Source organism: Poecilia latipinna, unplaced genomic scaffold, assembly GCF_001443285.1.
Source record: "Poecilia latipinna isolate Pla-1442-1.1 unplaced genomic scaffold, P_latipinna-1.0 Scaffold1181, whole genome shotgun sequence".
Classification (NCBI taxonomy): Eukaryota; Metazoa; Chordata; class Actinopteri; order Cyprinodontiformes; family Poeciliidae; genus Poecilia; species Poecilia latipinna.
The window spans coordinates 1-12725 of record NW_015113797.1 but is presented as its reverse complement, the minus strand read 5'-3'; the positions used below and the strand labels follow the sequence as shown (position 1 = coordinate 12725).

General features: G+C 41.8%; 1 protein-coding gene across 1 annotated transcript in view; it reads left to right on the top strand.

Moving 5' to 3' along the window:
* Positions 1-12689, top strand: part of mxd1 (MAX dimerization protein 1) — a 34535-nt gene extending 21846 nt beyond the window's left edge. The window contains exons 3-6 of the mRNA XM_015053460.1: positions 2197-2226; positions 9205-9319; positions 10286-10445; positions 12008-12689. Coding sequence (XP_014908946.1) covers positions 2197-2226; positions 9205-9319; positions 10286-10445; positions 12008-12204 — 502 coding nt within the window. The 3' untranslated portion in view covers positions 12205-12689. The remainder of the gene's footprint in view (positions 1-2196; positions 2227-9204; positions 9320-10285; positions 10446-12007) is intronic.
* The last annotated feature ends 36 nt before the right edge of the window (positions 12690-12725 follow it).

Here is a 12725-nt window from a genome sequence, read left to right as displayed (position 1 = left end):
TATATATATATATATATATATATATATATTAGAATTCAATAATTCAAAGAGTTTTTTTTGAAAATTACGTCACTAGGAACAACTTTTAGTCTTAGGATTCGTTTTTCAAACACGCTTTGATTTTTAGTTTACAACCAGCCAATCAAGAAATACCAGTTGGGCCCAATCAATGGTTCAGTTGTCAAATTTCAGTCTTTAGTAGGTTTCTCAGCATATTTTTTTATGTTTAGCTATTTATATTAGTAAAGTAAAGCTTTACTAATATGTGTGTTTTGCATCCTAGTTGAGTACTTCCTTTATCTAAAACGAAACATCGCAAACACTCGCGGCCCAAACAATTACGCAAGTTAGCTTAATTTCAAATGCGCTGTAGTGCTACCGGGGGGGGCAAAACAACACAGGAACCAAGGCGGGAGGAAACATCTTCCAGAGCCAAAAATCCAGCCTGAATATGTAGGATCCCTTCGCTGCCAGTTCTGTTATGTCACCCGTGGCTGTCTGCCCTGTGCAGGAATGCACACTCTCCTGGAGGGAGAGGAGGAGGGCCGGGCGAGAAACAGAGCACCCCCGAGTGGCTGCCTGAAACATGATGATGCCCACACAAGCAGCTCTGTGCCACATCAGGAGAACAGGCTTCACTTACAGCCTTTTAACCCCCCCAAACCTCCCCGCTGCAAAAAAAAAATTCTTTTTTTTTGTTGTTTTTTTTAGGAGCTTTAATGCGTTTTTCCTAACAGGAAGTTAACATCCTGCCTTGATGTCAAAGTTTGAATGAGTGTCTTAAGTCGGTGGCAGTGGGGTGTAGCGCAGCTGAAAATGCAGAGGTTATTTTTGGGAGTCGTGGTGAGACAGGGGATCAGAGGTCAGGTGGAGGTGGATGAGCTGAACTCACTGTTTAAACGGTTTACTCTCAGGTTAGTTAGGTTTTTTTTGTCTTTTTCAAAAATATATTCCCCCTCACCCCCTCCATATTCTGCATCTACTCTGTTTGAGTTTGCGACTGAATGCACCACTACAATGCAGGAGCAAAGCTAGCCATCAACACACCTCCATCTCTCATTTTACCTCTGCTGTGCTTCACCCAACCCCCACGCTGATCAGGACAACATGTACACTGGGGGATCTGGCAACATGAACAGCTGAATGGCATCTTACACTGACCAGCCTTCAGGTTATGAATGCAGTGTACACCCTCTGGTTCTCTTTATCATGGGTCGGTGGGTAAAGGTGGTCCTTAAAGTTCCCACTTAGTGTATTTATTTAAAAACAACCATAAAGTTTGTTTCTGAGAATAAAATGGCATGATCAGTATTTTCTATTTGTTTAAAGAGGCAGTATCATTTAAAATTGACTTCTTTTTTTTTTTTAGCTTTACATCATGTTATAATGTTATTCCCTCAAAACAAACCTGGAGTGTTGCTTTGATTCTTTCATGCATGTTTGAGAAATCCTTTAATCTTCATGGCAATCATTCAGCTGAGCAAGATGCCTTGGTGGATCTAGCTCCGCCTTCATGGACGAAGCTCCTCCTCCAAGCTGCAGTTCCAAGCTTCTGTTACGCCTATATTAACCCATTAACGCTTTTAACGGCTTACTAGAGGAGCCATGTTGTGATGACTTCCTGGAGGCGGAGTTTCAGAATGAGCAGGAGCTTCTTAAAGAGATAGAGACCCAGATTTCAAGGCATTACATTACAAAGTAAAATTTCTTTTAAGTCAAGTTTGGTATATACAATATACACATGGTTATTTGATAAAATGGCATTCTGTGCCTGGAAAACGCATAATATTTCCCCTTTGTGTGATTTTTTTTTTTCTTTTTAAACCATAATATTCTGTTTAAATTCTAGTGTTTTTGGGCACACTGTAGAAGTCGGTATTTTCCGGCTTAAAATCAAAATGAATAAATTCAGCATGTAAAAGCCTGGAGCCTTTAAAAACCAACTTGCACGTCAGAATATTTCTTCCATCTTTCCTGAAATCCATCTTTGTTATTTCTTTTTAGACAACCCGTACGCTCCCACACAGCCATTATTTTCATTATTTTTTTTCTCGGGCGCTCACTCCTCCACATTCAGGTCCTGGACTGCAGCAGTGCCACATGTAGAAGTCATTACTCACCCTGCGTAATTACTGCCACTGTTATATTAGCTTTGATTTCGCTCACGTTCTCCTTCTGTCTTGTTTACCTCTGCAGGTCTACACACAATGAGATGGAAAAGAACAGGTGAGTAATAAAGTCTTCATATCTTTGTGTTTGTGTGTGTCTCTGCATATCTTAGTTATTGGTGGAGCATCTTCACATGGTACCCAGCTCAGTTATGATTCCTGGAAAACATTTAATCCACAGCGTTTTTACTAAAATCCTTCGAGTGTGATTTAACGCATCACATCGACGGCCATCTTTAAAACTATTCAAAAACTAAAGTCATAAAATTACGAGAATAAAGTTATAACATTACAAAAACAATTTACGAAAATAAAAAAGTCATGACAAGAATAAACTTGTAAGAGAATTAAATCATACTATCATGAGAATAGAGTCATATTAGCAGAATAAACTCACAAGAATGGCTATGAAATTACCGGAATAGTCAAGATAATATGAGAATAAAGTTGTAATAATATGAGGACAGAGTCATAATATTTAAGGAATTAAGTTAGATTTAGAGAATGAAGTTGTAATATTACGACTTTATTCTCATCCCACTTTATTCTAGTAATTTTATTTCTTATATTTTCTTAGCTTGGCCCTCGTGCTGTCTTACAGTGACATTATAAAACACAATACTTTTGAAAGGCTCTGTAAAACTCATTCAAGTTTTAAACCAACACTTAAAATCCTCATGCAGATTTATTTAAACTCTTTAGTAAAACTAATTCATGCTTTTTTCCGTTGGTTCTCCCTCTGCTTACAGGATCTAGTAAACAGTTTACCGAGGAAAAACCCCCTCAAGTTTACGAGACTTTTGTAATCCAAGCCTCGGGCCTCAATAAAACACCAAATCAGGTGTTGTCCTGAGACAGAACAAGAGCTCTCAGTGTGCGCCCTCTGACTAAAAGAGCCCCATCTTAACCAGGGTTGGTTGTTACAGTGATGCCTTTGGCTGAGCGCTGCAGCAGGTTTCTGCTGACTGAGCCTTCATTTGTTCGCCGTGGCCTCCTGACACCCAAAAGATACATGAGGTGTCTTTGTTTCATCAGCTGACTCACCATCTCCTCTGGCTTAGGAGCTAATCTTGTTCAAACACCAAAAGTAATTCACAAAATCACAGTTTTATCAGCTCATTACTACATGTAGCATCTCTTCAGACTATTCAAAACTTTCACGAGAGTCAGATAACGATTTTTAGAACAGAAAAAGCTAATTAATTATCTGTTTCAGCTTCTCAGATGTGATTTTTTTTTTTCTTCCCTTCAGCGCAAACTTAAGTGAATCAACCGTTTACTCCTTTGGTTGCTTTAAATCTTTACAAACTTGGAGGAATTCAGACAGGGGCTGGGTAAACTAGTCTTAAGAATTTCCAAAAATATTCTAGTTTTAGCATTTTATTTTTTATCTACTCATGTCTAGATCACAATCCAATTCATGTTTTGTGAATTACCGCAGCAATTCGCAAAACATGCAACATACATTAATCTTTATAGGCAGCTGTCTCCTACAAACTATATTAAAGCAAAATTGGCAAAGAAACAACCCTCAACATGCAAGAGCAGACCTGCACAGTTTACCACATCGTAAATCTTCCACCAACATGACACAGAGGGATGTGCAAGACAGTTGGGGCTTTTTCATTTTGCTGTTTAGTAGTTTAGGGGAAAAGCAACATTATTTACATTTTCATTTAGTGTAAATAAATGTCTTATTTTTTTATTGGTCTTATTTTTTTATTTAGTTGAAGCCAATTCTGGAAATTAACACTTCTGACACCAAAAGTAAAGCAGACACATTTAACAATTCTTCATTGGTTATTTGAGACAATTATGTAATCCTCTGATACGCCACCTACTGGCAGAGATGATGACTCTGGTTTTCGGTCGTGAACTTGAGTTGGGTTTATTTTGCAAAGAAAAAAACTCACTTCAGACTTGACTTGGACTCAAGACCAGACGTAGAGCCAATTACATGTTTTCTTTTGAAAGAGTGCGCTTGATGTGATAGCCAACACAGATCGAATGTTATTTATGGCTCTTAATGTTGTGTTCACCTTTGTTTTCATTTCATAACCAGGGTCAAACAGATATCTCTCTAAAGAAAGTTACATTTTATGACTGCTGGTCATTTCAGGTAAAAAAAAAAAAAAAAAAGAAAAAACAAACGACATTGTTTCCCTACTTGACTCGCTGCATAGTGAATGTTTTTCTTAGAACATAAATGTGTATTTATACATGTAATGGTTTGCATTTAGCATTTAAAACCAGATCAATTATTTGCATGTTGAATTGTATTTAAAGATTCAAAGATAATTGTTAAATGGTTGTGAACGTGCAAACAGGGCATTGCAGAAGGCAGACTGGATGGCTTGCATTGGGTGAAGATGTTTATTTATATGTTAAAGGCTCGACTTGGACTTGGGAATCAGTCGTCTGTTACCAGACCGGCGGCTGTTGCCCTTGGCGTCGTGACAGACCAAATATCATTCACCTGATAAACTCCTGAAAGGCTGGCTTAAGACGAGTTCACTCAACTCTCACACTGAAGTTAGCATCTGACTCAAAGGTTCATTATTTTCAGCTTAAAAGTGTCACTTTTCCACCTGCGAAATGAGAAATTCAGAAAATGGAAAAAAAAAAAAAACATATTTTTTATTTTTTGGTTTTTTTACATGCCCAGCAATGTAGCACTCAGAATGAGTGCCAAGGTGATGCTCAACAGCAGGTTTACTTTCGCAAGTGGAGCGTTACAACTTTCACTCTGATGCTCCACTTGATGTATGTACAAAACTTTATTTGGGAATCTCTTTGGGTTTATTTCAAATGTAATGGAGATGGAAAAGAAAGCGAGAAAGAGGAAACAGTTCAAAGGGAAAGGAGGAAATGAGAACGGAGGAGAGAGAACAAGTCTGCTTCTACACCCGCAGAAAGAGAGAAAAGAAAGACAAAACATGGCAACAACCAACAAATCCTTATATATAGGCCAATACATCAATTAATCACATGATAAATTAGAGCAAGTTCAAACATTTCTATTTTATTGATTTATCATTTTTCTCTTTCAAACTTTGGATGACAAAAGTCTTGGGTCTGGTGATTTGGTCTCAACCAGCTCTTTTTTGTTTCCAGAGACTTCATAACTCATTTTATTTTATTTTGTTTATATATTTTGAATATTTAAAATGTCTTCCAATTCCAGTATTAAATGTTAATTAGAATTTGAAGTTTATTGATCTTTGACAGGGTGTGCTTGCTTTGTTGTGTCATTGCCATTATATTACTTGAAAATGTTCTCAAAATAACAATATTATCGTTTATCACAATAACCTCTGGGCAAATTTTGTTACCATGGCAGGCGTATTTATATAACAATGAGAGCATCACTAAAGGTTACATGGTACAAGTTAAGTTGAGATTTATTTAGTGTTTTACTGCAGTGGTGACCGCAGTAAAACACTGAACCGTCTTCAGAGAGGTTTCACTTCTGGCAGATTGGACCAAGAGTGGTGGGAGGTTGAAGTTACTGCTTTCACCTCCTGCTTGTTACGTCACAGGAATCAAAACTCTTGTTTCCTTCTTTTAATTTGCACAACTGATGCAGAAAACTAGCTTTTGCTTTTTCAGCTGATGTCTTGTTTGACATAAAGAAAACCTGTAGCCATTGCAGTTTCTTAATGAAAGCAGTCCTACGTGACAGCTTCAGTGACGGAAGACAGCTCTCAGGAAGGTTGTCGACATTTATATGAACAGAAATCTGAGAGGGATAGTTGATCCAAAGCAGCAGCTCAGCTGATCGGCTGGAGGATCCATGCTAATGTTTCCTCCCAGTGGGCTAAAGCTCCTCTGCTCTGTCTGTCTAGGTCAGTTTCGTCAAACGCAAATATCTCCCAACCGCTGATTTAAAAAAAACATAATAATCATCTCCCCGTGGAGAACTTTCTGAACCTTTTGCTGCCTCCAACATCCTGCAGAAATTCCAAGTCGGAAAGCCGTCGTATTGCGGGCAAATCGCCACCCACCAATTCCGAATCTTGCTCACAGACACTGTAGCGTGCCTGCGTATGTTTGTGTGTGTTTACTTCGGCCGTAACCCGACTCCAATCAGCAGCGCATTTTCTACTTGCACGCAAGTCTCTCCATGCCGGCTCTGAGGGGTCAGAGGGCGAATGTGAGGACAGCGAGGTGATTTACTGCTGTCGGGGGCCAGAGGGCTCCAGATGACCTACATGTGGTTCTGAGTGGAAAAGACAAACTATTTTCAGCTGCAGGGCGATGAAGGGGCCGGACTTTCAACTTTTAGTTTGGACCCGGCTCCGTCTTTAGGCTGAGAAGAACACCCTCCCCCGTTGACACACTAAACCTAAATAACCTGTCGTCGATAAGGCGCAGAGCGCAGCGGCCGTGTCACTTGGCTGTGACCTGACGAGTCTGTTACTCGGTAGCGTTGTTTAGCAAACATTAGCTTGCCCCTTTGAGCCCTTATTATGTTAGAACAACCTGGGCGGGGCCGTTGCCAGGTTATGTAATGGCACTTTGGACAACCTTTGGACGGAGTCAGCTGAGAAGCAGACGCTTGTTCTCAGCTGTTGACTGCAGCTCTACATGCGCGAGTTTGTGTGTGCGTGCAAAAGCTTCTCACACTGCACAAGGGGTTAAGAATATAATTAAAAGCTTCCTCTGCCCACATTCAAACTGGTTGTAGATCTGTCATTGTGTCCGATTTGAATAACTCTGACTCAGACGGCGGCGGCATGCCAGGCCTTCAGCCGCCCGTAGAGGACGAGGTGGGGGAAACGCAACATTTAAACTCTCTGCTGTCAGGATGAGTCTGACGTGTGTGTGTGGGTCTGAGTGCTTGTGTTCGCTCAGGCAAACACAAGCACTCAGACACGTACACACTCCCAGCCAGGCCAGAGGTGTGTGTTGTGTAACAGTGGGGATCAAGTGGTTTTAACTCCACGCACCAAACTTCAGCGGGCGTCCTGGCCTTGGAGATCTGAGAGCAGGAAATGCATCGGGGAAGAGAAATGTAAATGTGAAACGGGGAGCTTACTTTACTGATCTGTTCACATGTGGCCTCAGGGTCTCAGGGTTGATCTGTTTGCTTGGTCTTGTTTTGATGCTTCTCAGCATTTTCTGGTCCGAAAGTGAGTGGAGCAGAAGTGGTTATCTTTGTTTGTTTGCAGCTAAAGAGAGGAAAAGGAAGAAACCAGAAACCTTTGGAAGTGCAAAAAGATGTATGTAGTGCTGATGATACTTTTCTACATCATCAGTAAGGATGCCTTCAAATTAGGGCTGGAACTTTATTGTGTAATTAATAACTTTTTTCTTTTTGTATGTAAAAAAAAAAAAAAAAAAAAGCCCCCTCTGGACTTTTTGCATTCGGCAACAAAACCTCCTCTCTTACTCCACTGGGGTCTAACCTGGAGCGTTTCTTGGAGAAAAACTACAAAAAGTTCCTGCCGGAACCTTTTGATTTATGTGTTTCCAGTTTGCCCATAAACGTGAAGCACATGCAACATTTGCAAACAGCGATGGATGACAAACCCGATCCTACTGGCCCACCTGTGGTTTCATTTTTGCTTTAAAAGAAAAACGATCTGAAGGGACTCTGGAAAAGACTACTGTTTTGTTGAAGTTGTGCTAAAATGCTAAACATGTAGCTGCAGCACAGACTTCCCCAGTGCTAATGTTAGCATCTACAGTCCACATTTTTAAAGAAGTAGTCCATGAAGGATCTGGAGACCTGAAACAATTAAAAGCTGTATGGGTAGAATAACACTTTGCATCTAATTGGTGGTTAAATAATAAATATATTTGTTGTTGAGCTCATAAGTCTCATATGTATGGGGAAAGAAATTGTCTTTTCTGTCACATGCCTCCCAAACGACCTGTTGGGGATAGTGTCTAATGGTTGTTATGGAGACATGGCCACCCCAACATGCCAGATCTCCAACACTGAGTATTACATGTTTGTTTGTTTGTTTGTTTTTGGACCACACTCTCCTCTGTGTTTGGTTCTTGTACATCATTCTTACCAGAGGAAGCAGAAACTCACGGACCATAAATTAGGGCTTACTACGACAGTTATACTTTCAGTAATTAGGAAGTACTCCTCGTCTGCTGTCCATTGTTCTCTTAGATCAGGAAGTGCAGAAAGTGTTGCACGCGTGACAAAAAAAGGGACATCAAAATAGTTGGGATGAGTTTTTTTTTTTTTTTTCTAACTTTGTAAAATAGACAAAGGCTCGCTGAGAAACAACTGCTACTTATTGCACAGTGAGGATAATTAACTCGCTCTTGGAGCACGCCGCCCTGGATCATATAGTAGCTCATAAATGTTAAAACACCCATATATATAAAAAAGTAAATAAATGTGACGCTTTTGCTCTTCTCTTGTACAAAGCATTGATAAAAATATCACATCAACGTGTTTTGGAAGTGTAAGAACGCTGCTTTTCTTCACAGTGAATCTGATGAATGAACATCCTCCCACTGGTGGTTCCATATTTTTTGGGGCCTTTCAGAATGTGTGAACAATGCTCTGAACAATGACTGCAGTGTGTGTGTGTGTGTGTGTGTGTGTGTGTGTGTGTGGGCACGGTTACCACTGAATGTTCAAAACGATGTTCCCGAGCCGTGTGTCGTAGTAATACGCTGCTGGCCGGGAGGAAGCGGCTCCATATTTAGACGAAAATCATTCAGTTCAGCTCGTGGTGCCGAGCAACTTGAGCCACGATGCGCGCCTGTTGGCACCGTTTGCGGAGGAGGTGGATTTCTCATCCCATGTGTCCTTTCTGAAGAGCGTAGCCGGCCTCCCTTTGGAAAGTAACATGCAGCAGGCAGTATGGATCAGAACGCGCTAACGCGGCGCAATCCAAGAATATCTCAGCCCACACAAGGTTAATGGTGGATGCCGCTTGTTAAATGCGTACTTACCAAAACGCAGGGGCATTGTTTGCCTCTGTTTCTGTGAGGAGGAAAGAGTTTGGTTTGATTGCTTCAACCATCTTTTCTCCCCTTTCTTAACTTTACTGTCTTCTCTCTCCAGACGGGCACATCTACGGCTGTGCCTGGAGCGCTTGAAATCTCTCGTTCCTTTGGGACCAGATGCCAACAGGCACACCACCCTCAGCCTGCTGATGAAGGCCAAAGAACATATAAAGGTACTAATACAACTAAAACACATTTGTTTGTTGCTATGGTTTTTAGCTTTTCTTTTCTTTTCTTTTCTATCTCTCTTTCTGCAGGTGTAGAAGTAGACTTCCTAGGCTCTTGTCTTGTTCTCTATCCTTCTTTCTCTCATCTCCTTGGTTTCCTTTAAACCTTTCTTTTCCGTCTCCATGTCCATTACATTTGAAATGAACCCAAAGTGAACCCAATTTCTATGAAGTATTTCTACTTGTATATGAAGTGGAGCATCATAGCAAAGGCTGCAGTGCTCTTCCACTGGAAGTGAATCTGTTGGACCTCACCTTGTCACTTGGACAACAATTCTGAGAAAAGAACACACATTTAATCTGTGGATCATTTGTTAGTCAATCATGTTCACGTTTCTTCACAAGCTCTGTCTTCAATTGTTGGGATTTTTTGTGATGCACTGATCCAAAGTCTTTCCAACAGCCTGGAGCATCTAGAGACTCAGATTTTAGCCCCTTCTTGTCTACAAAGCAGCTCAGACTCAGTCAGACGAGATGGAGAGCGTCTATGAACCTCCATTTTAAGTCTTGCCTCTCTAGACCCTTGAGTCAGATTACACTAGGCTGTTCCAACTTTTGGATGTCAGTCGACCCTGACCAGCTTTCCTTTCCCACCTGAAGAGAAACATCCATAACTAGGGGAGGTTCAGGGTGAGGTGCAGAGTTAGTTTTCTACTGCACACTCGTTGCTAAGCTTGGCCGTGTCCAGGCAGGGCTTTATGATGCAGTTTGTCCTCTAATGTTCTCCTGCAAACCTCTGAGGCCTTCACAGAACAGCTGAGCATCTAAAGGCCATTGAGTCTAAAATTTGTTGTTGCAGTGTGAGCAAAACTGAAAAAGTTCAAAGGTTCTGAATACTGTAAAAGGTACAAACTGTCCGGCTGTATCAGCAGCTCCTAAAGGGCTCCGTTTCCTGTCTGTCCCGCTGTTCAGAGGCTAGAGGAGAGCGACAGGAGAGCTCAGCACACCTTGGAGCAGCTACAGCGGGAGCGGAGACACCTGAGGAGGCGCCTGGAGCAGCTGGGAGTGGAGCGGACCCGCATGGACAGCACCGGCTCCACCCGCTCCTCGGACAAGTCCGACTCTGACCAGGGTGAGCGCAAACAACTCAGGCTCAAAGTCTGACACATGTCAGGGTTTCCCCCAAAAAACCTGCTAAGCTCAATGGTAGGGGGCGCTAGAGCAGTCCATTAGCAGCCCTCATAGTTTCTGTGTTGAAAATATTAAAGGTTACAAAAATATGGAGGTCCTTGAGCAGATTTCATAATTTGGAAATAATAGCGAGTGACGCAGGTGAAGGGATGGTGCAGTTGATGCATCAACTACTGTATAAACCGAGCTTAATTCATCTTTACTGTTATCGATGTACACACTGGGGGAAACTCTGCTTATATCCATCCACCAAAATTCATATAACACCCTGAGTAACCTCATGATGGGGAACTAGAGGTGTTCCAGCTGTTATTCAATCAAAAATAACAGCTTTTTAACTGGAATCAAAGCTAATCAGGAAAACTTGGCATTTTATAAAGATCAGCACATGGTTAAACTTTGCCATCCAGAGATGCAGCCAAGGTACATTTTGACATCCTTGTATTTCATAGAAGCAGCACATTTCTCCTTGCGTGACTGCTAAAACTTCATGTTCCGATCCAGACCTGTGAGCATTGATGGACTAACCACAGCGAGTGAGTCACTGCCTGAGTCAGCTGTGCTCCAGGTTTGAAGGGAATAAGGTTTTATTAAGGCTGATTAGATAAAGTCCAGCTTGAATCTTGTTGCTGCAGCTGAAAGAACTGGAGTTTAGCGGCTTCGTCAACAAACTGGTGTGTTTAACTGCTGATTAACCAGCTAGTTGGTGTGTAATCTTACGTCAACCAAACTGGGACCCACAGCTCGAATAAATAGTCCTTTCAGGAACTACACATTCAAAAAATGATAACGATCCCTGAATTTGATAGTTAAATTTTAGTTTTCCCTTCTAATGCACTGTAGTTTTAGTTCTGTGGCAAAAGACAGTCAGTAGTTTATTGTTGGATCCTGTACATCGGAGGCTGTGGAGACTGGAGTTTTGTGGCTGATTTCTAATCATCAGGTTTTGTAAATGTTTGACCTTGGAAATGCAGTTTCTAAGCTTCCGCCTCAGAGCAGCTCTGCCCTGCTGGCTCCTGTAGACTAGCCAGCAGTAATTAGCAAACACCTGGTAGAACTGTGTATCAGCTGAGCTCATTATATAAGCCTCTTCCCAGTACAACATTGGTAAAAACATCACTAAAGGATTATAATGACTTTCTAAAGGTGGAATTTCAGAAAGAGCTGGAGTTTTTAAAGAGACAGAGTCTCAATTTCAAGACGTTAAATTACAAAATGAAGCTATATTTGGTGTACAGTAGTTTTATAACAACTGAAAGTAACATTTACTTGACGGTATTATAAAATTATTTTATGTGGCTGTAAAATGCATAATACTGCCCCTTGATGACAGAGTTCACATTTAAACCTTTATTTAGCACATATATTAGCGATTAGCTAGGTTAGCATTATTAATGCTGTTATCTCAGACTCTGATAATGTCAACTCCTGATTTTCCGACGATACCAGAGTGTTTTTCTTGACTGCATGTAACCGCGTCGGTCTTCCCCGTGTGTTCCACAGAGGACCTGGACGTGGACGTGGAGGGGACGGACTACCTGCTGGGTGACCTGGAGTGGAGCACCAGCAGCGTGAGTGACTCAGGGGACGAGCGAGGCAGCCTGCGGAGCAGCTGCAGCGACGAGGGCTACTCCAGCGCCAGCCTGCAGCGCCTGCAGGACACTCAGGAGACGGCCAAGCAGCTGGGCTGCGGCCTATAAACGTCCTGGACCACCGAGCCGACACCCACCTCCACCCAAAATCTCCATCTCACCACTTCTACCTGCTCAGACCCTGCCCTCTTCCCCCTCCCCCCTCCCCCCCTTTGTCCCTCCCAGCCGTCCTCTTCTCCTCTGCAGCTGACTTCCACTCAGACTGCAGCAGCTCAAAGACGCCCACGCACATTCAGCTCTTCTTCTTCTTCATCATCAGCGGTCAGTCTTAAGGGCGTTGCCCGCTCCGCTCCTCTCCGCTCTGTGCCAATCAAACGAGTGGGATTTGAAAGACACTCCGCCCCCTTTTCGTCTCTCCGTCCTCCAGAAACACAACTTTCAGCCAGAGAATGTTACCACACAATGTCCCACTGCCTCTTTTTCTACGCCTCAAGAGCCATGGGAAGCATTTCTAAGAGATTATTCTCTTGTATCACACACACACACACACACACACACACACACACACACACACACATATATATATATATATATATATATATATATATATATATATATATATATATATA